At 42.9% G+C, this 27,896-nt stretch overlaps 1 protein-coding gene across 4 annotated transcripts in view; it reads left to right on the forward strand.

Annotated features, from left to right (window-relative positions):
* LOC144692469 (cytosolic phospholipase A2-like) overlaps positions 1 to 27,896 on the forward strand; it is a 173,599-nt gene that overhangs the window by 123,407 nt on the left and 22,296 nt on the right. For all 4 annotated transcript variants that reach the window (XM_078561374.1, XM_078561373.1, XM_078561375.1 and 1 more), the window contains 3 exons: positions 7,023 to 7,137; positions 9,361 to 9,498; positions 11,345 to 11,440. In XM_078561374.1, coding sequence (XP_078417500.1) covers positions 7,023 to 7,137; positions 9,361 to 9,498; positions 11,345 to 11,440 — 349 coding nt within the window. The remainder of the gene's footprint in view (positions 1 to 7,022; positions 7,138 to 9,360; positions 9,499 to 11,344; positions 11,441 to 27,896) is intronic.

The following is a 27,896-nucleotide window of genomic DNA, read 5'->3' on the forward strand; positions in this document are numbered from 1 at the left end:
AACACAGAAAAAGAACTGAGTTCCTGAGATGAGGGGAGTGTGGTATCTCTTCCGTGGTACTGGGGTATCTCTTCCGTGTCTCTTTTGATTGGCCAAGTGGTTTAAATGAGGAGATGTTATTTACAGTTGAAGAGTACAGTTAAGAATTTCACTTTTAAAATACTTAACATCCAAATTAATTAATTAAATAGAATAGAGATGGCTGGGCAGGCGATGTGTTGCAGCTGTAGTATGTGGGAGCTGGTGGACGTCGGTGCGATCCATAGTGACCACATTTGCAGCAAGTCTTGACTGCTCGAGGAACTTTGGCTCAGAGTTGATGAGCCGGAGTCCAAACTGTGGACACTGCAACACATCAGGGAGGGGGAGAGTTATCTGAGCACTGTGTTTTAGGAGACAGTCACACCAGTTAGATTAATTACATCAAATTTGGTCCATGGTCAGGGACAGAAGAGTGTGACTGTGAGTGAGGCAGATATGGGGATCCAGAATTTAGCTTTCGTAGAGCCTCAGCCGGTGCCTTGACCAGTAGGTATGAGGTACTTGCTTCCGGTGTGGACGAGGGCACAGACTGCAGGGAGGGTGAGCGAACTGACCACAGCACCGTGGTACAGAGCACCATTCAAGTGGGGGGAGAAAAGAGAAATGTAGTAGTAATAGGGGATAGCATAGTTAGGGGAATGGATACTGTTCTCTACAGCAAACACAGAGAGTCCCGAAGGCCATGTTGCCCACCTGGTGCCAAGGTTAAGGACATCTCTTCTGGGCTGGAGAGGAACTTGGAGTGGGAGGGGAAGGATCCAGTTGTCATGGTCCACGTTGGTACCAACGACATAGGTAAGAATAGAAAAGAGGTTCTGCTGAGGGAGTATGAGCTTGGGGCTAAATTAAAAAGCAGAACCATAATCTCCGGATTACTACCTGAGTCACGTGCAAATTGGCATAGGGTAAATAAGATTAGAGAGGTAAATGCGTGGCTCAAAGATTGGTGTGGGAGAAATGGGTTCCGATTCACAGCGCACTGGCACCAATACTGGGGAAGGAGAGAGCTGTTTCGTTGGGACTGGCTTCATTTGAACCATGCTGGGGCCAGTGTCCTGGCAAATCATTTAACTCAGGTTGTAGATAGGACTTTAAACTAATTAGTGGGGTGGAGGGTTCAATTGAAGGGAAGTTTAAATAATCAAAAAGAAATGAGAGAGAAATGAGCAGAGGTGCAGGGTTGTGAAGAGGTGAATGATAATCAAAGTGTGACAGGAAGGGGCAGAAAATATAAGCAGAAGGGTGCAGCAGACTTTAGAACCAGAATGAGTAATAATGATAAAAAGTCAAAGCCTAAGGCTGTTTATCTGAATGCATGCAGCATTTGTAACAAGATAGATGAGTTGACGGCACAAAAGAAATAAACGGATATGACTTGATAGATATTACAGAGACGTGGTTGCAGGGTGACCAAGACTGGGAACTCATTATTCAAGGGTATTCAATATTTCGGAAAAATAGGCAAAAAGGAAAAGGATGTGGGGTAGCTTTGTTAATAAAGGAAGGTATCAGTGTGGTGATGGGTAGTGATAGAGGTGCCATAGATCGTGATGTGGAATCAGTTTGGGTAGAAGTAAGGAATAGCAAGGGGAAGAAGTCACGGGTGGGAGTCATCTTTAGGCCCCCGAAAAGTTGCCTTACTGTAGGACAAAGTATAAACAGGGAAATAATGGAGGTGTGTAAGAAGGGCGCTACAATTGTCATGGGTGATTTTAATCTGCATATTGACTGGACAAATCAGATTGGTAGGGTTAATATGGAAGACGAATTTGTAGAGTGCATCAGGGGTTGTTTCTTAGAGCAGTACGTTGTAGAACCTACCCAGGAACAGGCTATTTTAGATCTAATAATGTGTAATGAGGCAGGATTAATAAGAGATCTCATAGTTAAGGATCCTCTAGGGGGTAGCGATCACAACATGGTAGAATTACAAATTCGGTTTGAGGGCGAGCAACTCGGGTCTCAAACCTGTGTTCTCAACTTAAATAAGAGCAATTACAGAGGCCTAAAGAAAGAGTTGTCTAAAGTGGGCTGGGAAAATAGACTAAGGGGAAGGTCAGTGGATGAGCAGTGGCAGACATTTAAACAGTTATTTCATAAAGCTCAGTAAAAATTTATCCCGGTCAAAAAGAAGGACTAGATGAGAAGGATGAACCACCCGTGGTTAACAAAGGTGGTCAAGGTGAGTATCCAATCAAAAACTAAGGCATTCAAAGCTATGAAAACTAGTGGTAGGCCAGAGGATTGGGAATTTTTTAGGAACCAGCAATGGATGACTAAAAAGCTAATAAAGAGGGAGAAAATTGATTTTGAAAGTAACTTGGCAAGAAATATAAAAACAAACAGCAAGAGCTTCTACAGGTGTATAAAAATAATGAGAGTAGCTAAAGTGAGTGTAGGACCCTTGGAGGATGCAACTGCAGACTTGATAACGGGGAACAGGGAAATGGCACATCATTTAAATCAATATTTTGCACCAGTCTTCATGGTGGAGGACACTATAAACATTCCAAAGACATCAGATAAGCAAGGAGCTAATGGGAGGAAAGATCTTGTAACAGTCTCTATCACGAGGGACAAATTATTTGACAAACTAATGAGACTAAAGGCAGACAAGTCACCAGGACCTGATGGCCTGCAACCAAGGGTTTTAAAGGCAGTGGCTGCAGAGATAATGGAGACATCGGTCAAAATATTCCAGGATGGTCCCAGCGGTTTGGAAAACTGCTAATGTGATGCCCCTGTTCAAGAAGGGAGGGAGACAAAAAGCAGGAAACTATAGGCCAGTCAGCCTAGCATCTGTCTTTTGGGAAAATGCTAGAGTCCATTATTATGGAAGAAATAGCAGGGCATTTGGAAAAGCTTAATGCAATCAAACAGAGTCAACATGGTTTTATGAAAGGGAAATCATGCTTGACAAATTTGCTAGAGTTCTTTGAGGATATAACAAGCAGAGTTGATAAAGGGGAACCGGTAGATGTAGTGTATTTGGATTTCCAGAAGGCATTCGATAAGGTGTCACATAAAAGGTTATTGCACAAGATAGAAGCTCACGGTATTGGGGGTAATCTATTAGCATGGATTGAGGCTTGGTTAACACACAGAAGGCAGGGAATCAGAATTAATAGGTCCTTTTCAGGTTGGAAAGATGTAACTAGTGGAGTGCCACAAGGATCAATCCTCGGGCCTCAATTATTTACTTTATGTTAATAACTTGGAGGAGGGGGCAGAGTGTAATGTATTCAGATTTGCTGACAATACAAAAATAGGTGGAAGGGCATGTTGTGATGAGGACATAAGGAATCTGCAAGGGGATATGGACAGTTTGAGTGAGTGGGCAAAAACTTGGCAGATGGAGTTTAATGTAGGAAAGTGTGATGTCATGCACTTTGGTAGGAAAAATCAAAAGGCAGACTACTATTTAAATGAAGAGAGACTCCAAAAAAGTGCAGCACAGAGGGATCTGGGTGTTCTTGTGCATGAAACACAAAAAATTAGCATGCAGGTGCAACAAGTAATTAAGAAGGCAAATGGAATTTTGGCCTGTATTGCTAGGGGGTTGGAGTTTAAAAGTAGGGAAGTCTTGTTACAACTGTACAGGATATTGGTGAGGCTGCACCTGGAGTACTGTGTACAGTAGTTTTGGTCCCTGTATTTAAGAAAGGATATACTGGCATTGAGGCAGTTCAAAAGAGATTGGGCCGATCCCTGGGATGAAGGGGTTGACTTATCAAGAACAGGGCTTTAGAAGAATGAGGGGTGATCTTATTGAAACATACAAGATTCTGAGGGGGCTTGACAGGGTAGATGTTGAGAGGATGTTTCCACTAATGGGGGCATCTCAAACTGGGGGACAGAGTTACAGAATAAGGGGACGCTCATTTAAAACTGAGATGTGAAGGAATTTCTTCTCTCAGAGGGTAGTGAATGTCTGGAATTCTCCACCCCAGAGAGTTGTGGAGGTTAGGTCATTGAAAGTATTTAAAGAGGAGGCAGATAGATTTTTGAAATATCGGGGAGTTGAGGGCTATGAGGAGCTGGCACGAAAGAGGAGCTGAGGCTTGGGGTAGATCAGCCATGATCTTATTGAATGGTGGGGCAGGCTTGAGGGGCTGAATGGCCTACTCCTCCTATTTCTTATGTTCTTAACGATTGTAATGACTGAAGGTGTGTAATTTTTAAATACGTGCGTAGCTCTGAGCAACCCAAGAGACCAAAGATAAATTGAGCCTGGTGTTTTTATTATTGCATGCAGTCTGTAACTTATCATAACCAGCAGCTTAACCTATGTGGTATTATACTGCAGAAGCATTCCTTAGAGAAGACCTCATCGATAAACAGAAGCTTGCAACCTCATAGGGTGGTCTGCTTCACTGACATCCCTGCTCTGTCAGCCCATTGAGCCAGAGCCAGGCCTGATCCATTCACATTGGGGCCTCCCCTTCAGCTGAATTCATATTTGAAATCAGGGCACTGCCAACTGATGGCTGGAATTTCTTTCCCTGGCAGAAACTAACACCATGTCAGCTTAGAATTAAGAGCTCAGCTCTTGCTCACGTACTGGCCTTGTTACAGGAACTGAGGTTCATTTTCATTCCTTATTGATTGCACTTATGATGAAAGTCATTCAGCTGAGCTATTTACACCATGTCACACCAGCAAAGTTTACACAAAGAGCTCCTGTAAAGGGAGTGATGCATTACCCCATGTTGCAATAAGTTGTGAGTTTAGACCTGCAGGTCTTCTCTGTGCTGAGTTCATGACCCTGGCCTTACCTTTGTCTAAATGGTGCACAATAGCCAATCAGAGGCATGATTTATGTGGGAATGAGTCAGTCATTGGATCAGCCTGATAGTAGTGGTTGGTAGAGGGAGGGTTACAGAGTCAGGATAGGAACCTAGTATGAATGTTGGAACCGTTAGCAGTGTGGATTCATACAGTCAGGAGAAGAATTTCCTAATAGCATTGGATGCGAAGGAATGAAGCTTTGTAAAAGTATGGAAATTAGCCGGCCGGGGTGGGAGGGGGCTGGGGTCGGTGGAATGTGGTGAGGGCAGCATCCATTCACAAATTAGTTTAAGACCTATGTAGCAAGTCTCAACCTGGCCTGGAGTTTCAGTCTGGCCTTGTAGGAGCAGAGCCTCAGACTGCCCCAAACAAGACCATTGATACTGGGTGGGGGGGTTACAGTTCCCATATTGCCTTCTCTCTGAGCACTGACAAAGTGTCAGTAGCCTGTATGCCTGATGAAACTTGACATTCCAACAATATCCTGAAGTGTTTGCAGTCAATCGACTGTAGTCACCATTGTTATGCAGGTAAATACATCTGCCAATTTGAGCACAGTGAGATCCCACTAACAGCAAATGAGATGAACAACCAATTAATCTATCTTGGCGGTATTGGTTAAAGGAAGGGAAGAAAGGCTTGCATTTATATTGTGCCTTTCATGCGCTCGGGAACTTTTCTATGAAGTATTTTTGAAATGTTGTTATTGTTGTAATGTAAGAATTTTGACTAACAGACTGAGAGAAGTCCCTGCTCTTCTCTAAATAGTGCCATGTATCTGCCTTAAAGTTACACACTCAACTTCACTAGTTTGAACTGTTAGTTCCCCTGTCTTGCTATTGTGCCTTAATTTTTGGTGATTTACCTTTTCTGTACTGTTTGCTATCTTATATACATTTAAAAGGTATCTTCCAATTTAAAGTTGCTTAACTTGGTTGGTTAGTTTAGAAGGATGATATTGTTTGTGCTTTAGTGTTGCCAGTAGGGTAAGTTGGTCTGGGCTCAATGCACGAAGTACCCCTGGTGTACTGGCTCATGGTCTAATTCAAGCTAAGGTCCATGGAACGCTTGTGGCCCTGAGCCGTAGTAGCCTTGTCCACAAATCCCCAGGGCAGTCAACTTCTATTTGCATTTATATTTCTGGCTCACCGATTTGTCCGCTTGAAATTTGTGCAGCTGGAGTTTAGAAAGGATTTTTGTCGCGAAACCAAATTAACCCCTAATCAAAGTACAAAGATTTGTTAGTACCAGTAACCTGAGACATGTACCAATTAATGGGAACGTGGCACACAGTTAAGCAGGTTGTAAAGACAACTTGAGCACCTCTGGTCCAGTAAATAAATTGTTGTGTTACTGCTCTGTTTTGCAGTCAAATTGTAAAGTGAATTTGTTCCCTCCCCCAACCAAAGTGCAAAGATATCTGGAAGTTTATAAGCATATATCTCAGTAAATTAAAATATTTATCCAGGAAGTACGCAATTGAAGTACAACATCCTGTTTCACAGCAAGGTGCTGTTTAAAGTCCAGTAGATGCATTCAATATGTTGTTATATGTCTGTTATTCAGCAATATGTACAGGCAGAAGACAGATTCATTTTATTTTCTCATTTTTTCCTATTCTTCCCTGAAGACTCTCACTCAGCAACAATTCCTTGCGTACCATCCAGCGCTTCACCCAAGTAGTCATTCTACATGCTCGAGTCAAAATAGTAACAATCGACAGACAGCTCAACAGTGAGAAAAACCCAAATGTATCAAATAACTCAGACCTTTGACACCAGGAATAGGATTGTGGCTCTTCTCTACACTGTCTCCAAGACTGAAATAGCTATTATTTACTCATATGTTTTGTTTGTCACTCACCCCATGTGATCTTAGCAGTAGGGCGGAAAATGCAGGAGCTGAAGGCACATCCTGCGTGCTGGCCAATGAGAGATAAATTGCCAGGAAAATAAACTCTGACTGAGTCTGAAAGTGAAAGAAACTAAGTGAAGGACAGAAAGTTAGATTTAGGAGAAGAAACCTAATTGATGAAACACCAGAACTTAATGCACTGTTCAGTTGATTGGGTTTGAAGTGGGGAATATGATATTCAAACCATTGGTCAAGAGGAATCCATTTTTAATTGTGAAAAGCGTTTGATTGCAACAAATGTTTTTTTTTAATGCATTCTATGGTTTGCTGTATTGCAGAGAATGAACTTCAAGATGAGTGAGATGAAGGACAAAATAGATGAAGGTCATTGCCCCATGCCCTTGTTCACCTGTCTCCACGTAAAACCTGATGTGTCTGAGCTCATGTTTGCAGGCAAGTCCTTCTTTCTTCTTATCAACCATTGTAGTTGAGTTATTCTTACAATTAGAGTTAGGAAGTCCATGCAGAGTTACATTCCAGAATCAAGAAGGTGTTGCTTTTCATTCCCAGGCTTGTTTATCAGCGTATGTTCCAATCTGTGCTTTGTCATTTGGGGTGTTCAGTGTGTTATTTAATTTTATTACTAATCCTCATTTTTTTCTTCTGTGTTGATCTTTTCTATTTATCTACTTTTTCTGGCTAAAGAAAAGATCATTAGTTTGGGTCCGTGGAAAAATAGAGAGAGCCACGAATGTATTCCCCAAACTGGCAAAATAACATTCCCAAATCCTATCGAATAAAAATATAGTTCAGGAGCTTCTTCCTTGGATGCAACCCTGACAACACACCCAATTTTGCATTCATTTTTCCAACACCAAGTTACATCCAAGTCTCCTTCCAATTGCATTAGAATACACCAGTCTTAAAATGACAAAAATGGGCATAAATCAGCACAAACAAGGAAACACTGAATTCTCACAGCCCTGTTTCTCCTTTGAGTCTTAATATGTTAACTCACTTCAGCATCAATTATGCGCATCAACCTGTTTAGGAAGCTTTTCAATTTTAAAGTGACAGATACTTATAAAAATCCATTAAAAGAATGAGAAAATACGTTTCAGTGGGTGTAATTGTTTTAAAATTCAAGAAGTTGTATCTAAAAGATCAGAGAAATGACTCTGTTTCCTTCTAGGCCTGAAAATTTGGCCACAGTGTTGAGTCACCGTCCCTGCTGTCACCCCGAAGATGCTCATTTGAAGGATGGCCACATTTGAGAGTCAGGGGCTTGTGGTCAGGGGTTCTTTCAGATGGATGGTTTAATGGATGGATGTAACACATCAAGGAGACTTATGACTATTGGAATTATATGAGTAACTCTCAAAATCCCAACATCTTTTAAGCCACATAATTAGTTTGCACCCAGATTATGGAACTATTTGGGTACAAATGTCATAATTTATTAAATCATTGTGAACCAGGAGACCTGATTCTATTGGGCAAACAGTATGCTGCAATTGCCAGTTTGCCAATAGACCTCAGGCTTCTGTCTGAATGAAATGTAAGGCAGAATTTAATGGGCCCCATCCGGTGCCCAGGCAGGGGTGCTTGTAAAATTACCCAGCCCCAACCTATTCTCAGTTTTACAGGGGGGGGTGGGCCAGGTTCCTTGTGGCCAATTAAGGACCGCTCCCTGCCCGGCACTTGGTAGAGAAAGTGGGTGGCGTGCCTTCCTCACTGACCCTTTTTCCTGATTGGAGGCACCCTCACTCCCCTCACCCCAGATGCTCCCTCCCACCTTGGCCTCTCTGTCAACACCCCCACTCCCATCTGCCCTGCTTCCAGTGGCGCTGCTGGAACTACAGAACTGCCAAACAATCATATTGGCCAACAGCTCTCTGAGGCCGGACTTCCTGAGTGAGGGGCAGACGGCTCACCTCCAGCTAATTAATGCACCTTGGAGGGTTAAATAGCTGAGGGGCAGCTAGCATCAGCGGGGATACATTCACCACCTACTTTTCAGGTGGTGAGGCAGGAAACCCACTGCCTGTTAAATTCTGCCTGCAGTAAAATATATATATTTAATATACGTCAAACCACAGCATTTGGGTCCAAATACTTCTGTAATCTGGGTGCAAACCAATTGAAAGATGGAGGAATTTTGTTTGACATAATATAAACATCATATTAGAGATGCAAGACTCTCACTATAAAACAAATACTGCAGCCTGTGGGCCGCTTAACCCTCAATGCCCGAGAATCCAGCTGCTGAAGCTGGAGCAATTCCAGTGTTTGTGCTTTGATTTCTGATTTGTTAATTTGATTTTATGCAGCTGCAGGTTTTGAAAGGGGCTCTTTTGAAGGATAAATCCAAAATCGGAATTTGCGATTGGTTAGCATCAACTACTAAAGACGCACACAAATTAATAGGAACATGGTTTTCAATTTTACATGTGGCCCTAGGTCTCCATTAACATGCCTGCATGGCCACAAAGATAGTGCACCCTGACATCAAACATATTCTCCCATGCTGAAGTGAAAGATTTGTAGTTACATTGGTGTATAACGTTGACTCTAAAAGGAGTGCTTAGAATTTATGAATCAGTGATAATGTCTTGAACAGACTGACAATCATTCACACTGACTCTCCCTTCATTTATTTATTCCTTTAATTCACAGACTGGGTGGAGTTCAGTCCATATGAGATTGGAATGGCAAAATACGGAACATTCATGCATCCTTCCATCTTTGGCAGCAAGTTCTTCATGGGAACAGTGGTGAAGAAATATGAAGAGAATCCACTTCATTTCTTAATGGGTATTTTTCATCAAGGAACTCATAGTAAAAGTGATCGTTCTGAGTCAATTTCTCTTTAGATTAAACAGACAAAGAGAGTTGTTACTAATCAGTGTTGGCCTGGATAGACCAGTTTTTAAAATTTCCAAATTTATTAATCAGATTAAAAAGCAATCTTTTTAAATGAGTCCACGTTTTTCACTTGCTTCGATCCCTCCATAGCCTCTGACTAACATCCAGTCATGGATGAATCACAATTTCCTGCTGTTCAACTTTGGGAAATTTCCCAATGGTTCTCAGCACCCATCACAAACCCTATGCCCTTGTCACTGATTCCATTCTCCTCCCTAGCCACTGTTTCAGGTTCAACTAGACTGTTCACCATTATGGCATCATATTTGACTTTGAACTGAACTTCCAACTTCATATCCTCTCCATCACAAATGTAGCCTGCTTTTGGGTTGGGTGAGGAGTAAGTTGGGAGGAAGGTCGTAAAGAATATAAATATCAGCATCGACCTATAGCACTAAATGCTATTTTGTTCTGTACTGTAACATTCTGTGTAATTCTATGTTAAAGGAATTGTATAAGTGCATGCTGTTGTTGTAATGGTTTATCCAAATAACAACAAGACTTGGATTCGCTTGGTAGGCACTGGTCTTACAGTAAACTTGCTCACCTTTCTCTCAGTGGATCACCCTGACTGACCACCTCATCTTCCACAGAAAATTAGTAGCTGATCTGGGATTGGCCAGTTGAACTGGCAATTAAAATCCCTCTGCCCTTGAGTGTAGGTTATTGGAAACTATGCTCTGCTATTCTTAAAATGAATGGGACCATCTTCACAAAATGTTGGCAATTTTGACTGAGTGTAAAATGGGCAGTATCAATTCAGCGACCCATTATGTACCCCTCCCCATTCTCATTTCCATTGAAGTCAACTGACCTTTATTGATTAAGTTCAAAATGACAACATTCTGCAAACTGATCTGTCTACTACACATCTCCCCCCTTCCAAATATCTGGCTGCTGTGGTAGTTTTAGTTCCTTATGAGCTGAATTTAACCTGAAGGTAATACTTTTGATATAAATTATCCCAAGACAATATGGTAGTAGCCCCCACCAGCCAGAGAAGACTAGGATTAGTAATATTTACATTTAACTAATGATTTATTGATACTGCATTATTGCTTAACCTGTGCCATTAAAAGGGAAGGATGAGCAATTCCCTCCCTTTTCCCTTCCATCCCCATGAATCTGAAACATTTATTACTGAAATAAAATTCCTGGAATCAATACAGCTAGTTGACAGCCAAACAACACTGATTAAAAAGTATATCCATTCTATTTCACATCTAACCACACAGATTTATTCCATTAGATAACTTAATTGGGTGAGCAAAAGACAATGCCCTTGTTGATGAACAATTACTAGCTGTGCTGGGATAACAGTCAGATTTGTATTTTAGAAAGGTAAGACCAAAAGGATCCCTTCATCTGACTATATCTAACTGTATGTATGACATGTGATTAAGTCAAATAGCCTGCTTTGGCTCCTGGCATGGAACAGGCCCTAGTGCCTCTACATATTCACAGAATCATAGAATTGTTACAGTGCAGAAGGAGGCCATTCAGCCCATCATGTCTGCATTGGCTCTCCGAATGAGCAGTTTACTTAGTGCCATTCTCCCACCTTGTCCCTGTATACTGTTCCCCTCGAATAACAGGCTAATTACCTTTTGAACGCCTTGATTGAATTTGCCTCCACCACACTCTCAAGCAGTACATTCCAGACCTTAACCACTCACTGTATGAGAAACTTTTTTCTCATTTTCATTTTCACCGTTTTTCCCTCTTGTATTGTTAGGCGTTTGGGGCAGTGCTTTTTCCATATTATTCAACCGAGTACTTGGAGTTACCAGTTCCAACAATCAAGGCTCCACCACCATGGAGGAAGAGTTAGGTATTGTACCCCTATATGTTCTTCAATCATTAAGATCAAGCCTTAAAATTGTGCTATTGTACACTTATTCAGACTTTTCTCTGTGGGGCTCCGCTCCAAATGTGGAAATACGCCCAAGTTTTCAATTTAATCGCCTTCAACATTTCGGTATCACATTTCTATTTTTTTAACTAAAATTGAATGTGTTGATTGATGCATTATGCTATTATATTAATTATATTACTGCTTAATATTAATAATAAGGAAATATTGGGGTTCTTCGCTTTTCATATTGCAATAATATTATACCAGTTAAGTTAGGGAAAAAAACAATTAAGCCTCTGCAGTTTCACTAGATATTGTGATATTTACACAAATTCTGATGTGGGGAGAAGTCAGTAAGATTTTGCAGATGTTTCCATTGGGGTAGCTTTATTATAATGAGGACTAGTTTGAGCTTATTTTAAACTCCATTCCTTGTTCACAAATTCATCCGTGTGTGCTCTGCCTAAGGACAGGTCCTTGGCTAATTGTCTGTTGATGCTTCATCCTGAGCTGTTTCCTTGACAGTTTTTGTCAGTGGCGGTTTGCCATTGCCTTTCACTGTCAGGGGCAGGATGAGGAGTCAGGTCCCAAGTCTACCTCAGCTGGAACGGGAATCGAACTCACGCTGTTGGCGTTATTCTGAATCACACACTAGACATCTAAGTTAACCGGCCCCCCTCATGGTGGGGAGTTTTCTCCCCATCATGCGGGCTGGGCGGGAGCCGGTGTGGGCGGGCGCACAGTCGATTGCCGCCCGCGATCGGCTGCATATCGCCATTTTATATGGGCGGGCCCATTAAGGCCACCCAGCATGACACACGCCCGGAAGCGCTCAGCACTCCCTGTGCGGGTGGGGGGAGGAGGGAGAGTCAGGGCCTGTGCTCTTTTGCACATGCACACAAAAGAGCGCAGAAATCTCCCTGAGGCACAGAGCTGCCTCAGGGAGATTAATTTCAATATGAAAAATGGAAAAAAAGGATTTAAAAAATTACTCAGACATGTCCCCTCATGTGACAGTGTCAGTGACATGTTTATGTATTTTAATAAAAATTTCTATTTAATTTATAAAGCCTTCATGAAACCTCATCCCGCCCGTGGATGAGGTTTCATGAGAAATGCGAAGGCCTCCCGGGCTCTTCGCCTGCCGCCAACCTTAAGGTTGGACGGACAGCCCAGGCAATCAGCTCAGTTAGTTTAATAATAGCCTTAATAGGCCGTTGCCAGTTCGGCGGGTGTGCAGTCGACTGCAGTGTGCGCCTGCTGAACTGAAGATCGGAATGACGCGGGGTGACGTCAGGACACATGCCCGACGTCACCGCGCCATCATTTTACACGTTGGCGAGCAGGGCCCACTCCCGCACGCCGACCAGAAGATTCAGGCCATGGTATATTGTCATAAAATGCTATCAATGATTCTTGTTGAACTAAAATAAGGAAAATGGTGTGTCGTCCTGGCTAATGAGAGGGAGTTGGCGTAGGCCACATGTTGCTAAACTGTGACTATTTAATGCTGAAGGAGGAAAAAGATAAATGCGGGAGGGGAAAGAAAAAATAATTAACTAAATTCAACAACCTAAAAATTGAAACAGGGACCCTCCCTGGCTTGTTTGGCCCAGCTATTGACTGGAATGTCCTATTGTGCCACCAGGGGAGACCTGAGCAGGGAAGAAGCTAAAGGGAACTTTTGTCCCGTGGTTTTAAGATTTTAAACTATGCAAGGAATCTCCTGGCCCTTGATTATATTTAGTTCCCTTTGCCTGGTGGTTTAAAATTCTTTATTTGAAGAGCTTTTGTCACTACACACTTTCTATTTGCAGTCCCAACAGAGCCAACTTTTTTGAAACAAAAGATTGCACATAAGGTGCCGGTTGTGACCACAGCCGCCTACTCTAATGGGTCAGGAAAACTGGAAACAGGATGCTAACACTAAAGCTGAGTTAAAGTGCCACGCAAAACACAACCCACAGCCTTCGGGCCTCTACTCCTCTGTCAGCTTCCCTTGCTGCGAGCAGATTAAAAACTTAAAATTCTGCCCTGAGAGTCTAAACCAGGAAGTATAAATTAAAATATTTAATTTGATGTAAAGCTATGCATGGAACGTGAAATAAAATGAGGGAAAGAAATATGGAATTAACAAGGAGATGAAAGAGGCAAAGAAAACAATAAAAATAACTTTAAAAAAAGCTTCACCAATAATTCAATTCTGAAAGAATTATATAAATAATTATATAATATAAAATTAAATTTTCAGAGCGAAAGAGGTCTTTTGGTAGCAATTTAGATTTAACATGTTGTTAAAAATACATTTGCACCTGAATGTAGCAGCTCTAACTTTCTCTGTTGTGCTCAGTGAATACCTAAGTGGGTCAGTAATGCAACTTTGCTCCCTTCATGTGTTTGAATGCTGAGTCTCTCAGTGAGGTACCATTATAGTGAAGCTTGTGGAGAAGTGGAACAACTCGAACAGCAACTTTCAGAATTCTGTATAACTGCATGTGTGTGGGCATGGGATGTTGCTGTCCAATGTACTCCACAATAATGGCGAGTTCTGAGTCTCACCACTGTCCTTAAACGCAAAAAGCCCGTAAAGCAACCGACAGTAAATTGCTGGTTAGGAAAAATATCTTGAGATTTGATGACAGATAGGAAACTAATGGTCATGGTCTCCTTGGAATCATTTTGTAGACCCAGGTGGGGTCAGGTGTGGAAGCCCTTTCTTTAGTTTCCCATTTTTAAAAGTAGAACTGGATACTTATGACTATAAATATCAGCCGGTTGACTTGACACATTTAGTTGTTTTTAAGTGTTCCAGGATATGGAGGGATTTTCTTATGAGGAGAGGTTGAGTAGGCTGGGCCTGTACTCATTGGAGTTTAGAAGAATGAGGGGCAGCCTTATTGAAACATGTAAGATTCTTAGGGGGCTTGACAGGGTAGATGCTGAGAGGTTGTTTCCCCTTGTGGGAGAATCTAGGACCAGAAAGCCTAATCTCAGGGTAAGGAGTTACCCATTTAAGACAGAGTTGAGGAGGAATTTCTTCTCTCAAAGGGTAGTGAATCTGTGGAATTCTTTACCACAGAGGGCTGTAAGGGCTGGGTCGTTAAGTATATTCAAGGCTGAGATAGACAGATTTTTAATCAGTAGGGGAATCAAGGGTTATGATGAAAAGGCAGGAAAGTGGAACTGAGGATTATCAGATAGCCATGATCTCATTGAATGGCCGAGCAGACTCTATAGGCCGAATGGCCTACTTCTGCACCTATGTCTTATGGTCTTATGGTGAAAGGGAGAGACTTTTATTTGTAGGGCATGTGATTCCATCACACATGACTTCCCAACTGCTTCACACACACCGTAATGTTTGTGAATTGCAGCCCTTTTGCTTTGTAGGTGATGTAATAAAAAGCACTGTGCTATTTCCAGTCTTTCCTAAGCCTCCAGTCTAGAGGCTCATAAAGAATGACGCACATGTTTATCTGTATCAGACAGCACCCAGTAATTTACAACATCAATTTATGGAGAGTTTCCTGTGTGCAAAGTCAAGTTCGAACAGTTCAGTGTGTGAAATTAAACAGTGACCCCTAGTGAAGAAATATCTAAACTCTCAAATTGAAACTGAATTGTAATACTTTCTGTAATTTTATAACCTCTATATTTACAATGAAACAACATTGAGATTGTTATATTTCAGGGCGAGTTAATGACTTACCCTACACGATATTGAATCTCACACTCTCCAAAGGTTTCAGGTTCAGTCGGGAGTCTGTGTTGATTTAGACCATATCAACTAAAGATTGTGAAAGGGGTGCTAGAAAGTACCTTTAGTGCCCCTGGGATAAGGAGAAAAATTAGTCAAGGCCCCCACTCTCTGTGGCTATCCAGTGATTTCTGTCGAAAAGTACATGTTATGTGGGGTTCAGGCGAGGACACTTGACAGAATCGCCAGGGGTTAAAAGAGATCAGAATAGCATATTCTAGTTTTTTAATTTTTTGGGTTACTTTTTTGCATCACTTTTGGATGATCTTGTCGGATTACCAAATAAGGTATTTTCCCCCCTTGGTCACTTGATCTCATGTGATTAGCAAAAAGCTGTTCTGTGATTGTTTAAGTTTTATTTCTTTCTGTGTTTGGTTTATTAGCACAAAATCCCACATGAGAACTTCATTTAACTTTTTTTGTGTCAGTCATGCTGCTGTTTCCATTTTCCTCTCCACGAGCCATATTTCTATTAATTCTTCCTTACAATTGAAATTCCCGTCTGCCATTCTGCTCCTGATGATTTATTACTAGATTAATAAAAAAAATCCCCTCACTGATGAAACCAAACAAGTAGAGTCTACCCTCTTGAAACAAACTCTCTCCCCTTAAAATGGCAAAAGTCACCCACCAATTCTCACACCAACACTTAGCTGGGGAAATTTCTTTCTGAAATAAAATTGCTGAAGTGCCTTTCTGAAGACCAGCTGGGACAATGAAGATCAGAGGAATGTAAACCCCAACTCAGCAACGCTGAAAGGAGCCAAGGAGTCTGAGTTAGCATTAAAAACATGAAAGACTTGCACATATTAATAGGTGATCTTCTGAATCATTATTTTTGAGAAATACAAATTACTTATATTATCTGAAAAAATAATGGCCTGGATTTCACAATCAGTGCCGAAGCAAGAGCCCACACCACTGACAGTGAAAAAAGCTACTCATAAAGATCTCTGTGGCAGCGATTTCCCCTCTCTGAATGTTAATTTGAATCAATTTGAATCTGGCACCAAATCAAGGAGATCACCAGACATCCAGTAATGGTGATGTTATCAAGCAGGGTGAGCTGCCAATTATATTGAAGTATTCTCACAGACAGCAAAGCAGAATGTAAAATGCATTGAATTTTTCACTTTTCATGAAAATTTTTACAGAAAGTAAAATAAATGTTTGGGACATATACTGTAGAAGCTGAAATGTCATAAACTGTTTTTAAAATAATTATCTTAATGTTTAGTTTTTTTTAATCATAATGGAGAATGATATTTTACAAAGATAAAACTAGATTTCATGGGCACCCTGCAGGGAATCATAAAATTACTGACAACTTCTGGATTTCCATGTTTACCTGAAGACTCCAGAAGTTGATGTCCATTTTTGTTCAACAATGACGGCCATACTGACCATTTTGCCATCATCACTAGCACTATATCCCAGCGATCTTTGATCTTACTATGAGTATAACCAAGCACTTATGAAATGCTAACAGTTGCAGGAGAAACTCAATGGTTACACCGAGTAAGGGGCGCAAAATCATCGCTGCAGATCTCATCTTAACCACTTAGAATAGCCTGCAATCATTCAATGATCTTGCTCACATATCTATTGTCACTGATCAGAAACCAATACAAGACTGACAGTACAGACCTGGTCAGCTGGCACATGTCTCACTTTACAGTCCCTCTAGTGTCGCGGTGCCTAACTACAGATTTGTTAGCTCACCCTATGTGATTACATTAGCTGCTATGCATCAGTTGATAGCTCCATTTTTACTGTGTTCTTTAATGATCCCCTAGTGTAGATCTAGATCTTCTTTTCCTTTGTCTCTTAGGAAGCTAATGATGATTATGAGCATTAAGCAATTCAGGACTATTCAGTCTGCAGATATATTGGCTGCTTCTATATCAGTTCCACTGTGCAACAGTGAAGTTAGTTGGTGATTACAAAAAGCAACTGCAATGATTCATGCTCAGCAATAAAGTAACACTTAAAATACTGAACAGCAGAAATGATAAAATGTCAGCACAAATTCCAGCAGATTTATGTTTGTATATGTTTGGTTTGGTTTCTGAAGTACCAACTTCCCAATCAGGGTTTGGTTGCATCTTGCGTCATTCTGCACTGTGATATTGGAATTGCTTATTTCTTTCAATCGATTTGTCTAAAGTGTGAGTATATAGGTTCAGAGCAGCAATCAGCCTTGCAACATCAAAGGAAGTATTTTCAGATTCCAAGATGAGGTGCAGCCTCTAACCAAACAGTGAGCAACCTTTCAATATAAATGATATATAGTTCCATGCATCTGTTTGGATGATGTTGATTGCAAATGGGTGCGGCAGTCTTTGAAATAAAGCAGACTCTTAGAGCAGCAGCAGCAGCACTGCTTAAGTTACATGCAGTCAGTTTCTAGTTACAGATTCTAAGGGTGGAATCATCCCAGATTTGCACTAAGTACAGTAGTGGATGGAAAAAAGGACATTTTATCCGCTGGCCACAATGGCAGGTTTTCGTGCCATGTTGTCCCAATCCCGCCTCATTAATCATGTATTCCCAGGGAACATGCTATTTCGCTGGTGGGCAGCCTCTGATTCGCCCGCCACACCCTCACCTCGCTGCTTCCTCACACTGGGAGTGATATTTAAAGTACAATCGTGCACACACCTCTGTGCTTCCAGCCCAGGGCTGCTGCACAGAAGGCATGGCCCCAAAAGGCAAGAAGACTGCAGCCCCCGCTTCAGCGCTGCATCCCTGGGACGCCTTCTGGATAACACTAGTGCCCGCCGCGATGTCCCCTACCTCCGCTCTGGCTGCAGGAGACCCATTAGTGTCACCACTCCGGCATGGGAGGCGGTGTCAGTGGTGAGCAGTGCTAATGCTGCACAGAAGAGGCTTGCCATCCAGCACAGAAAATAGATGAATAATCTCATCTGTGTTGCCAGGATAAGGCAACCATTTCATCACTCTAAGCTCTCACACTCACAAGGCCATCACACATTCAGCGGCATCTCACTCTCTGCCAGCTCAAGGGACATCACCACTCACTCTCTCCTGCACACCCTCACATCTCCATCTGACCTCCTTCTCTGGAGATAGCCTCTTCAGCCCTCACCATCTTAAGGCCATTTGCACAGATCAACATGTGCCCCCCACACAGACGCTGGGATACCCCCCTTCCCAGTACAAGCCCTGCCCTGTAGCCTCTTCCCTTACCTGAAGCTACCACTTCCCCTTCCCCACACAAGCCCTAGCCCTGCAGCCATTGAAAAACCACCCCTGCATTATGGCTGGTATGGTAGGTAGAGACTTGCCCGTGAGTCCCCCTAAAAGTGATGTGGTGCTGCCTGTGAAGCTTGGCGCTGATGACCATGAGCGCTGCCCGAAGCCAGGTAGGTAAACAGACCTCAAAGTCCCGAGCGAAGTGCAGCCCACCAGGTGCACGGTGCTTATGTACATGAAACATGTGAGCCGACGTGCCTGGATGATCCAGCGTGGGGGGGGGGGGATGATGCTGGCAAGTAGAGCTTATAATGATATGCAGATGTGTTATAATGAAGTTCCTGACATGTGGAGGTGGGAAACTCGGCCCTCCATTGACGGGGAGAGCGGACGATAGCAAAAATTGTGAAACTAATTTTTGGCCTTCCTGCCATATTGTCCACTCTGTCACATATTGTGACACCTGACACCAGCGGGCACGGAAAATTCTGCCCTGAGTCTTGTGCTCAAATTGGTTTCATATGCAGTATAAGTGGATCCTATGTCGCCTATAATCAGGAGTTTACTATTGCTGCCCAACTCCAAATCCAATGGTAGCGTAACCCAAGAGACTTAAATGGTAAAACTCTTGTCATACAAGTTGAATACACCTCAATCACCTGAAAGGTAGACTGATTTATATCTTAGTGAGATAGAAAAAAATGTAAATTAAAAATCTGATTTATTTTCTAACTGTCAAATGAGCAAGTAGAGTAACAGTTAGAGTAAACCTTGTACTTTGCCTTCATATCACTCCAAATAGTGTGGAACATCAGCAAAACAAGTCATATTATTCTGTTAGGAAGCTAAGTACTACTCTTCTGGCTAGCCATTTATCAGTTTCTTCTTGAGAGGCACTTGTTCTGTTCCGGCTGCCTCCCTCTACATGTCTTCTAAAACTGAACTAAGACATCCATTCCTAGCTTTGTGTTTAGCTGGACAGGAATTAGCAGTTTGATCTCTAACTCCCAGCTCTCCCTGTCCAAGGGTTAGCCAATATGGATATTACTATCCGGGTATAGTCCCTAGAAGCTAACTTGTTGTTCTTCTTGGACAGTTTATGGCATTAATCCAATATTTCCATGGATCTTCTGTCCAAGTTGTATCAGGCGCTCAAGAGAGCCCTTGCGGAAATTCAATCCTGCATTCTTTTGCACATGATCTGAGCCTTGTGAACTTTGTCAAAGTGGAAGTGTTTTCTGAGGAGGACTGGGGAGTGAACCCTGCAGATTATTCTCCTTCAGGCCCCATGAAAAAGCTTTAGATCTCCCTTCCCCTAGGCTCCCCACAAAACCTTCCTGAACCCTTTCCCTGAACCTTACTTTGGTATAACAACTATCCCCTGATACTGGCCAGCAGCCTCTTCTTGCCTAAAATGCCACTTGCACCCATTGGCTTGCTGCTGCTTAGCATGCAGATGAGGCCCAGGGTTTAAAATTGCCCAAATTGCTGCTGAGTATAAGGGGCACAGTGGTTTGGTGTTTACCATCCGGTATGAGGCTGAGAGACAGCAGAGGACAGGATGGGACAGCATGGAGGGATGAGGCATGGCATGGTGGATGGGGGAGCTGGATTACATGGGACGTATAGAATTGGGGATGGAATAGGGAAAAGGGATGAGATGGATGTGTGATGGGGATGATATAAGAGGAATGAAAGGAATGGGATGGGTATGGGAAGGATGGAATGGCATGGGAAGGGGATTTAAAGAAGTACAGTTGCAATAAAGATCCTAATTGCACTGCAAATGCCTTGCAGGTTGCTAGTTTTAAATAATGCACAGATAGGGTGGAATTTAATCCAGGCGATGGAGTTCTTCTTTGGAGAAGATCCGCCAGTATTGGGTGCCAAACTGTGGGTCTTCCCTGGATCAAAGGCCCCGGGGGTGGAAGATACCCGCCCCCCCCAGCACCATGTGTTGCTGGCCAATCAGAGGCTGGCAGCTGTTAATGCCAGCAGTGCCAGGGAGAGTGGTGGCAACTGCCGGTAATGCACCCAGGGAAAGTCCAGTGAGGGACCTGGGACAGGAGTTGTTGGGGAGGGGAGGCTGTGGGGTTGGAAGCAAGGGCAGGGGTTTGGCTCTCGATGGGTACCTCCTTCCCATTGCTGGGTCCCTCAGTCAGGCACTAAGCATCTTTGAATGAGGGATTCCCCCCCTGGGAGCCCACGAGCAAACATGGAAAGCTTCGCTTTTGAGCTTGCTGTGTGGATACTACCTTGTCGCTGCTTATTGAATACCAGCGGCAGTGGGGTAAGGCCCTTAGGTAGACACTAATTATCCACTTAAGGGCCTCAATTGGTGGTGGGGCATGAAAGCCGTTCATGAGCCTTCGTGCCCCAGACTTAATTGGGGCAGAGGCAAGAACGCAGCAGGGTCTCCACCCAGCACCCTGCTGCCCAATGAAATGCTATCCTGTCTTCAGACTCACCTTGGAATGGTCATTACATTCAGTCCATACTGTGTACCATGTACATATGTCATCAGGCAGTACAAATGGAGTAAATGCAGCTTTGTTTGGGAAGGGGAGAGGCTGAATGGCCTATCTATTGCTTTCTCTGTTGAAAATTTCAAGTGACCCAGTATTAACACCCTTTTGGGGGAGAGAACTCCAGATTTCCACTCTGTGAAGAAATACTTCCTGATTCCAGTCCTAAATAGCCCAGCTCTAATTTTAAGGTTGTCCGCTCTTGTTCTGAATCCCCAGCAGATGAAATAATTTCTCTGTCTCTTATTGAATCCCTTCATCATTATGAACACTGCAGTTAGATCATGTCTCAAGCTTTAACCACAAGAGGATATAAACCCAAGCTAATCCTACCTGTGCTCATAGTTTAACCTTTTAAGTGCTGGTATTAATCTAATGAATCCACTTCAAGACCAGTTCCTTTTTCTTGATGTACAATGCCCAAAATTGCACACGCTGCTCCAGATGGGGCAAGACCAGGAGCATCATTTCCACACTTTTAAATTCCAAGCCTCTTGAGATAAGGTCAATATTCCATGAGTCATTTTGGTTATTTTTTGCACCTGTCCTGTGGGAAATGGAGAAAGAAATATGTTGGGCATGCTGGGAGATATAGGTGACACTTCTGCTAGTTTATAGGGGATCTTGCAACATCCAGGCGGACATGACCATTCCTAATTGAACAGAAGCCAAATTTCGGACAGGTCTCAAAATCATACTTTGGAGGCACCATTCTAATATAAATAAACCAGTCTGTGTGCTCCCAGAAACCCACCTGTGGAGTCTTTGAAATGTTCCCACTACTGACTGAAAATAGCCTCACTAACTTCTTGTTTGTGGAGAATTTCCCACTAAACATTTAAAAGCTATGTAACCTGTATTAAGTTTGAAGTGTGCTGTTTAACTTGCGAGGTTGCCTTTGAGGCTGAGGGTACTGCCTGAGTCCCATGTTGGAAACAACATGGAGTTCATTGCCACTGAAGCAGTGAACTCTGTCCTTGTTTTAAGTTTAACTATGTGTCACCAGATGTCCAATGCCATGAACAGCAGGCATACATTATCACTTGTGTTGACTCTGACATGTTAGTCCTGGCACCATGAAGATTGATAGCTTGTACCGACCTTGGTGTAAACTGTGTTCACAGTGTGGCAGTTCTGCAAGCGCAACTTTGTGGTGGCAGCATTAGCACATGGTGGGTAGCAGTCTTGTGGAAACACTTTGAAGTAAAAACATGGTGAATTTGGTACCAAGGGAATGGATGTGTAACCTGTTGGAAGTTATTCATTGAGGAAATGTAAAACAGGAAGTTTCATCCCTGCCAATTGTAATAATGCTGGAGGTATGAAGGAGGGGGTAAGAATGAGTTGAGGAGGAGCAGACCAGTGCAATTTTGCTAAATAACGTCAGTGAAACTCATTCCTAGAATTCTCCAGTTGCATACGTTAAAAATGAAGACAGTTGTTGAAAGCTAGAGATGTTTGTGTGACTCAAAAACAATGTTGCAATCTCCCTAATCATGAGAAACAATCTAATTCAAACAGGATGCTTGGTCAATGTAAATCTTATTTTAACATCAATGCAAATGACTGCTTATGCATCAAGCCTGAATTAGCTTCTATTTTGCCTAAGAGAAAAAAGCTTGACAGCTTCTCTATTGTTTGCTCTTTCTAGCCTTCAGCGCTGCCAATGGGTGCATTCTGACACCCTGGAGATGTATAAATATACTGTATTAGCTGCTTCTCGTTGATGCGTACTGACCTGTTCTTCAAACAGCCTCTTTTCTATTTAATTTACAGTACTGGTCAAACTAACTCGCTGTGCTGAATCATAACCAAATGCAATAGTCACTCTGTAAATTTCAATTGAAAAGTCCTGTTTCAATTTTGCAAGCCATAGAATTTCTGTTTGTTATAGTGTAAAAAGATTAAATAGCACCTTCCGATTTCAAGCATCTGGCATCAGTATTGAGTACTCCTAGGTCAGGTACGTGTGTTTAGGTACAAAGTAGAGCTCCATTTTGATCTGCCCAGCAATGTACCTCAGCCCCATGTCTAGCATGACATAGCAGAGTTGCTATGAGTCTCCCCCAGAGTAAAAACAAACACAGTTTTATGAGGTAATTTTTATTAGTTTTGTGATCTTAGGCCACCAAAAGCGTCAAAGAATTTGATCCCAAAAATACAAGCCAAATTTCAATGGATTTAAAACAGACTTTGACCCACTCAGTCAAGGTCGGTAGGGTTTTAGATTGCAGAGCAACTGGCAAATTGTATTAAAACAGAGTGATTTGTCACTACAACTTCCATGTAACTAAAACTTTAGCAGCAGTGAATTTTACATCTCATTTGTAGCCTGCTTCAAATGAGGGTGTGTGACTTTTGATACAAACATTCTTAGTACAGCCCATATCTGATCAGATCAAGCCCTCTGGTTTTGAACAATCTCAAATGAGATGATTTGTCTGTGTCACATAGTGAACAGAGGCAACGCTGTCGGTCCAAACTGAGGCTGAAATTCTTAATATTGCTGAACAGTCTTGTTTCTCAAAACTTAAGAACAGACGAAATAGAAGCAGGAATAGAGCATACGGCTCCTTGAGCCTGCTCTGTAATTCAAAACAATCATGGCTGCCTCAACTTCACCTCCCCCCCCCCCACCTCCCAACATGTTCCCCATACTCCATGATTCCCCAAGAGTCCAAAAATCTGTATATCCCAGCCTCAACAATGGAGCATCCAATACTCTCTGGAGCAGAGAATCCCAATGATTCACAACCCTTTGAGCTGAAAAATTTATTCTCATCTCAGTCCTAAATGATTGGCCCTTTATCCTGAGACTCTACCCTTGTGTGGCACCATTGTGTCACATTGTGGTAATTGGAACTTCTAATTTGCATGCCAGAAATATCTTTCCTCATTTCCCAACGCTCACAGCCCCCCAACGCCCCCTCCCCCACCCCCTCCCGGTGCTGAATCATGCTGGAGTAAGAGGGCACTGGCTATCATCAGTATCTCGCCCAAGTGACCATTCTTAATAAAATGACCCCAGGCTGTTCAACTAAGAAAATGACCAAACCCTGCCTTTATCTGACCTCCATATATGTCCACTTTCCAGCAGGATTTGTATTCAGGAATATGGACTCTGGCTGTCATCCCCCAAGTCCAGGTTACTGCGGGCACCACAGCTGAAATCATCTAGCCTGCTGTAGACCAAGAACCAAACCTGGGACCTGTATGAGTTGCACACTGACCAGTGCCTCTAATGGGATCTAAAAGGCTGAAGTACCTGATGACACACTGGTTATCCAATAATATTTTCATATTTGCGATTCAGCCTCTGAACCCCAGCTCTGTTGGTGTCCCACAGCTGAGCACATGGAGCAGGAAATCTACGAAGGTCTGAGCTGAAAGGAGAACAGGGTGGGATCACAAATGGATCCAGGGTGACAGAATGAGCACCACTGCTATAATCTCATTGCAAGGTTTAAATATTAAACAAAAACCACTGAAGCTTTACTCGTGTACATCCCCCCCTGCGCCCCCCTGCCCCGCCCTCCATGAGCTTCTTCTTCTGTAATGTGTTCTGTTCAATATATTGATATGCAGATATCGAATTTCCTCTTGATGAACAACTGGTAAACCTAAAGGAACTTTGTCCTGGCTTTCATGTAGCATGCACCACACTTCCTCAAATATTTCCCTGTAATGCTTAATTATTGTCCAACTTATTGTATCCCAGTCACATTTATTGTAGGCAAGTTTCTTGTATCTGATTGATTCATCCTTCCACATGACTGACTCTCAACTCTGGTCTATGGAGCCATGCTGCCCACCATCTGAAGAATCAGTTACCAAACATTTTCTCAATCCTCCCATGTGGTTCCGTCATTTTGTTACCAGTCCCAGACCCACTGACTCTGTCACCCCCAAGTCCCAAGCATGGCTCCTGGTTGGCGATGTTGTGTTGGTGAATTTATCTTGACAATTTCTATAAATGTATGAATAAATCATGTATCCTGCAAGGTAGTTAGTTCAAAAGTAATTCTTTAAAAATATGGAACACGGTGAGGGAAATGAGCTGTTATCATTGCTGTGTTTAACAGAATGCAAACTATCATTTCTCATTTACTATCTAACTGAACATGGGGCACAGTACCCCAGGCCACCTGGTTGAGCAGAATGAGGAGTGGTGAGCACCAAACCATCAACCTGAATGAGAATTTAAAAAATGAACTAATTCCTATTGCGAGATATATTCCCACTCAGTGTTTAGTATTTACAACCATGAACTGCAAAGTTAATGTGTGAGAACATGTAACAAAGAGGATGATTAAACTTTATCCCGTCTCCTCATGGTGTTGACTAGTGCAGGGGATTTTCAGTTATGAAGATAGATTGGAGAGGTTGGGACTGTTTTCCTTGGAGAAAAGAAGGCTGAGAGGAGATTTGATAGAGGTGTTCAAAATCTGAGGGGTCTGGACAGAGCAGATAGGGAGAAACTGTTCCCACTCGCAAGAGGATTGCAAACAAGAGGGCACAGATTTATAGTAACTGACAAAAGAAGCAAAAGAGATATGCGAGAAAACTTAATTGCGGCGAGTAGTTAAGGTCTAGAATTCATTGCCTGAATGTGGTGAAGGCAGGTTTAACTGAGGCATTCAAAAGGGAATTAGACAGTTATTTGAAAAGGAACAAGGTGCAGGGTTGTGGGGAAAGGGCAGAAGAATGAGCATTTTATCTGGTGCCATTCAGAGAGTTGGTGCAGACATGATGGGCTGAATGCAGCCCCCTGTGCCGGAGAAATTCTGAGATCCTGTGAACTTGGGGAGGACAGATGTTAAATATTCTTTCTCAGAATATGGAGGTTTATGAAGAAACCGTTTTTGAGTATGTTGTTATGTACCACACCCTTGGACAAGGATGGAAAGGTTTATTAGCAGAGTTTTAGTAAGCCACGTATAACCCTGTTGCCATAATATAATCTCCAGACGAATGAGGTAATGGTGCTGTCATAATTGAAACTGTATGCTTAATTTTCAATAGAGTACCACACAAGTGTTGCATAAAGAGAATTACCGACTTGAAAATGATGAGGCGTAGGAATAAGACTTTAATTCCTGTCCTTTTTATTCATTCATGGGATGTGGAAATTGCTGCCAAGGGCAACAATCACTAACTTCCCTTGAGAAGGTGGTGGTGAGCTGCCACCTTGAACCCCTGAGGTCCAAGTGGTCTAGGTACACCCACAGTGCTGTTAGGAAGTGAGTTCTAGGATTTTGAACCAGTGACACTGAAGGAACAGTGATATAGTTCCAAGTCAGGGTGGTGTGTTCCCAGGTGTCTGCTGCTCTTGTCCTTCTAGGTGGTAGAGGTAGCAGGTTTGGTAGGTGCTGTTGAAGAAGTCTTGGTGAGTTATTGTAGTTAGCACACACTGCTGCCATTGTGCACTGGTGGTGGAGGAACTGAATGGTCAAGGTGCTGTATGGGGTGCCAGTCAAGCGGGCTCCATTGGGACTCATGTAGTTACTATTCAGAATTTGAGTGGTATCTTCCCCGTTACCCCTCATGAATGCTTTCACCATCACCAGCCATTTATAGTTACAGTGCTATGTACCTTATCTGTCCTTCAGAGTGTGAATAGTTAATACTTGCCTGAAAAAGAATCCATTGTATGAGTTACAGGAAATCACATTTGCAGACAAAACTGGTGATATAAAGCATTTCCTTTGACAAATATCGTTACATGCTTTGATCTTCTTCTGGGAGTGGTCGTGGGCTGTATAATCAGGCAGGAAAGCACAGGGTGGAGAGCCTGTCACCCTTCCAACTCCCCCGCCCCGCCCTCTGCTCCCAGCCCACCAATTAAGTGAGAGGTGGGGAAGGTCACATTCCATTACCCACTAGTATTCTCCCAGCAGCAGAGGGGCAGAGGAGGGTGTTGCCGTACGCCACATGGGAGGCCAGCAGGTATACCCTGGCAGTCTGTGAGGGTGGTGAGCCGGTAGGGGTGGGGGATGTGCAGGGTGGGTGTCCTAATCAGGCACCCTGTGCCTGATGGAGGGCCCCTTTGGTGGCAAGGGCTGCCCCACTGAAAGAGCGCCCTCCACAATGACCCCACCACCCCTTGGCAGGGCCTGTCTGACCGTGCCTGCCCCATAACTTGTTTCAGGGTCTCCTTCTTGGCTGCTGTTCAAGGGCCTCCTACAATGGTCACATCTCCCAATGTCGCTGCTGGGACCAAGGAGCTGCCCTCTGGCCAGCAGCTCTTGAAGCTGGGGTCTTCACCTTTAAAGGCATGGGAACCCTGACAGCAGGTGGCAGTCAGGGTTAACTGCCTGATTGACATTGAATCCTCTCGAGGCTCCCAAAAATGTCCAAGGTGGGGCTGCCACTGGCTTTCCAGCCTGAGAATGGGGTCATCACCGTGGCCATTAAATTCAACCCAGGGAAAGTGGACCAAGCATAGTCTTCAAGTGAAGTCAACCAGAAGGGCTGGGAATAATTGGATCGCAGATTTAATTCAGTCCTCATTCTAAAGTTATCCATTTGGCTCTTATTAATGTATTTCCATGATAAATTCCTACATAAATAGCGCAAATTCTCAATTTTCAACTTGTAATGGCGCCACCTGCCAGTGGTGGTGTTGTATTGATTTCACAGTGGAGTGGGGAAGATATGCCTTATAGATCCTGACAAAGGAATTTATAATGCAAAAATGTTGACAGGAAGAACTGCCGATGTAATATTTTGAATGCATATTAAAAATGTAATATGCCAGGCTGATTAACAAGCATCCCAGGTTTAAGCTTTTATTTGGTCTGAATTAGTTGATCAGCTAGGGTAGGAGTAGGTGCAACAGTTATCTCAATGTGCATGGACTAAAAAGGGGTAAAATCAGGTGGAATTCTCACTCCTGATGACTATCCATTGTCCCCCGTTGCTGACTGAGGACAGA

Source organism: Cetorhinus maximus, chromosome 17, assembly GCF_964194155.1.
Source record: "Cetorhinus maximus chromosome 17, sCetMax3.hap1.1, whole genome shotgun sequence".
Lineage (NCBI taxonomy): Eukaryota > Metazoa > Chordata > Chondrichthyes > Lamniformes > Cetorhinidae > Cetorhinus > Cetorhinus maximus.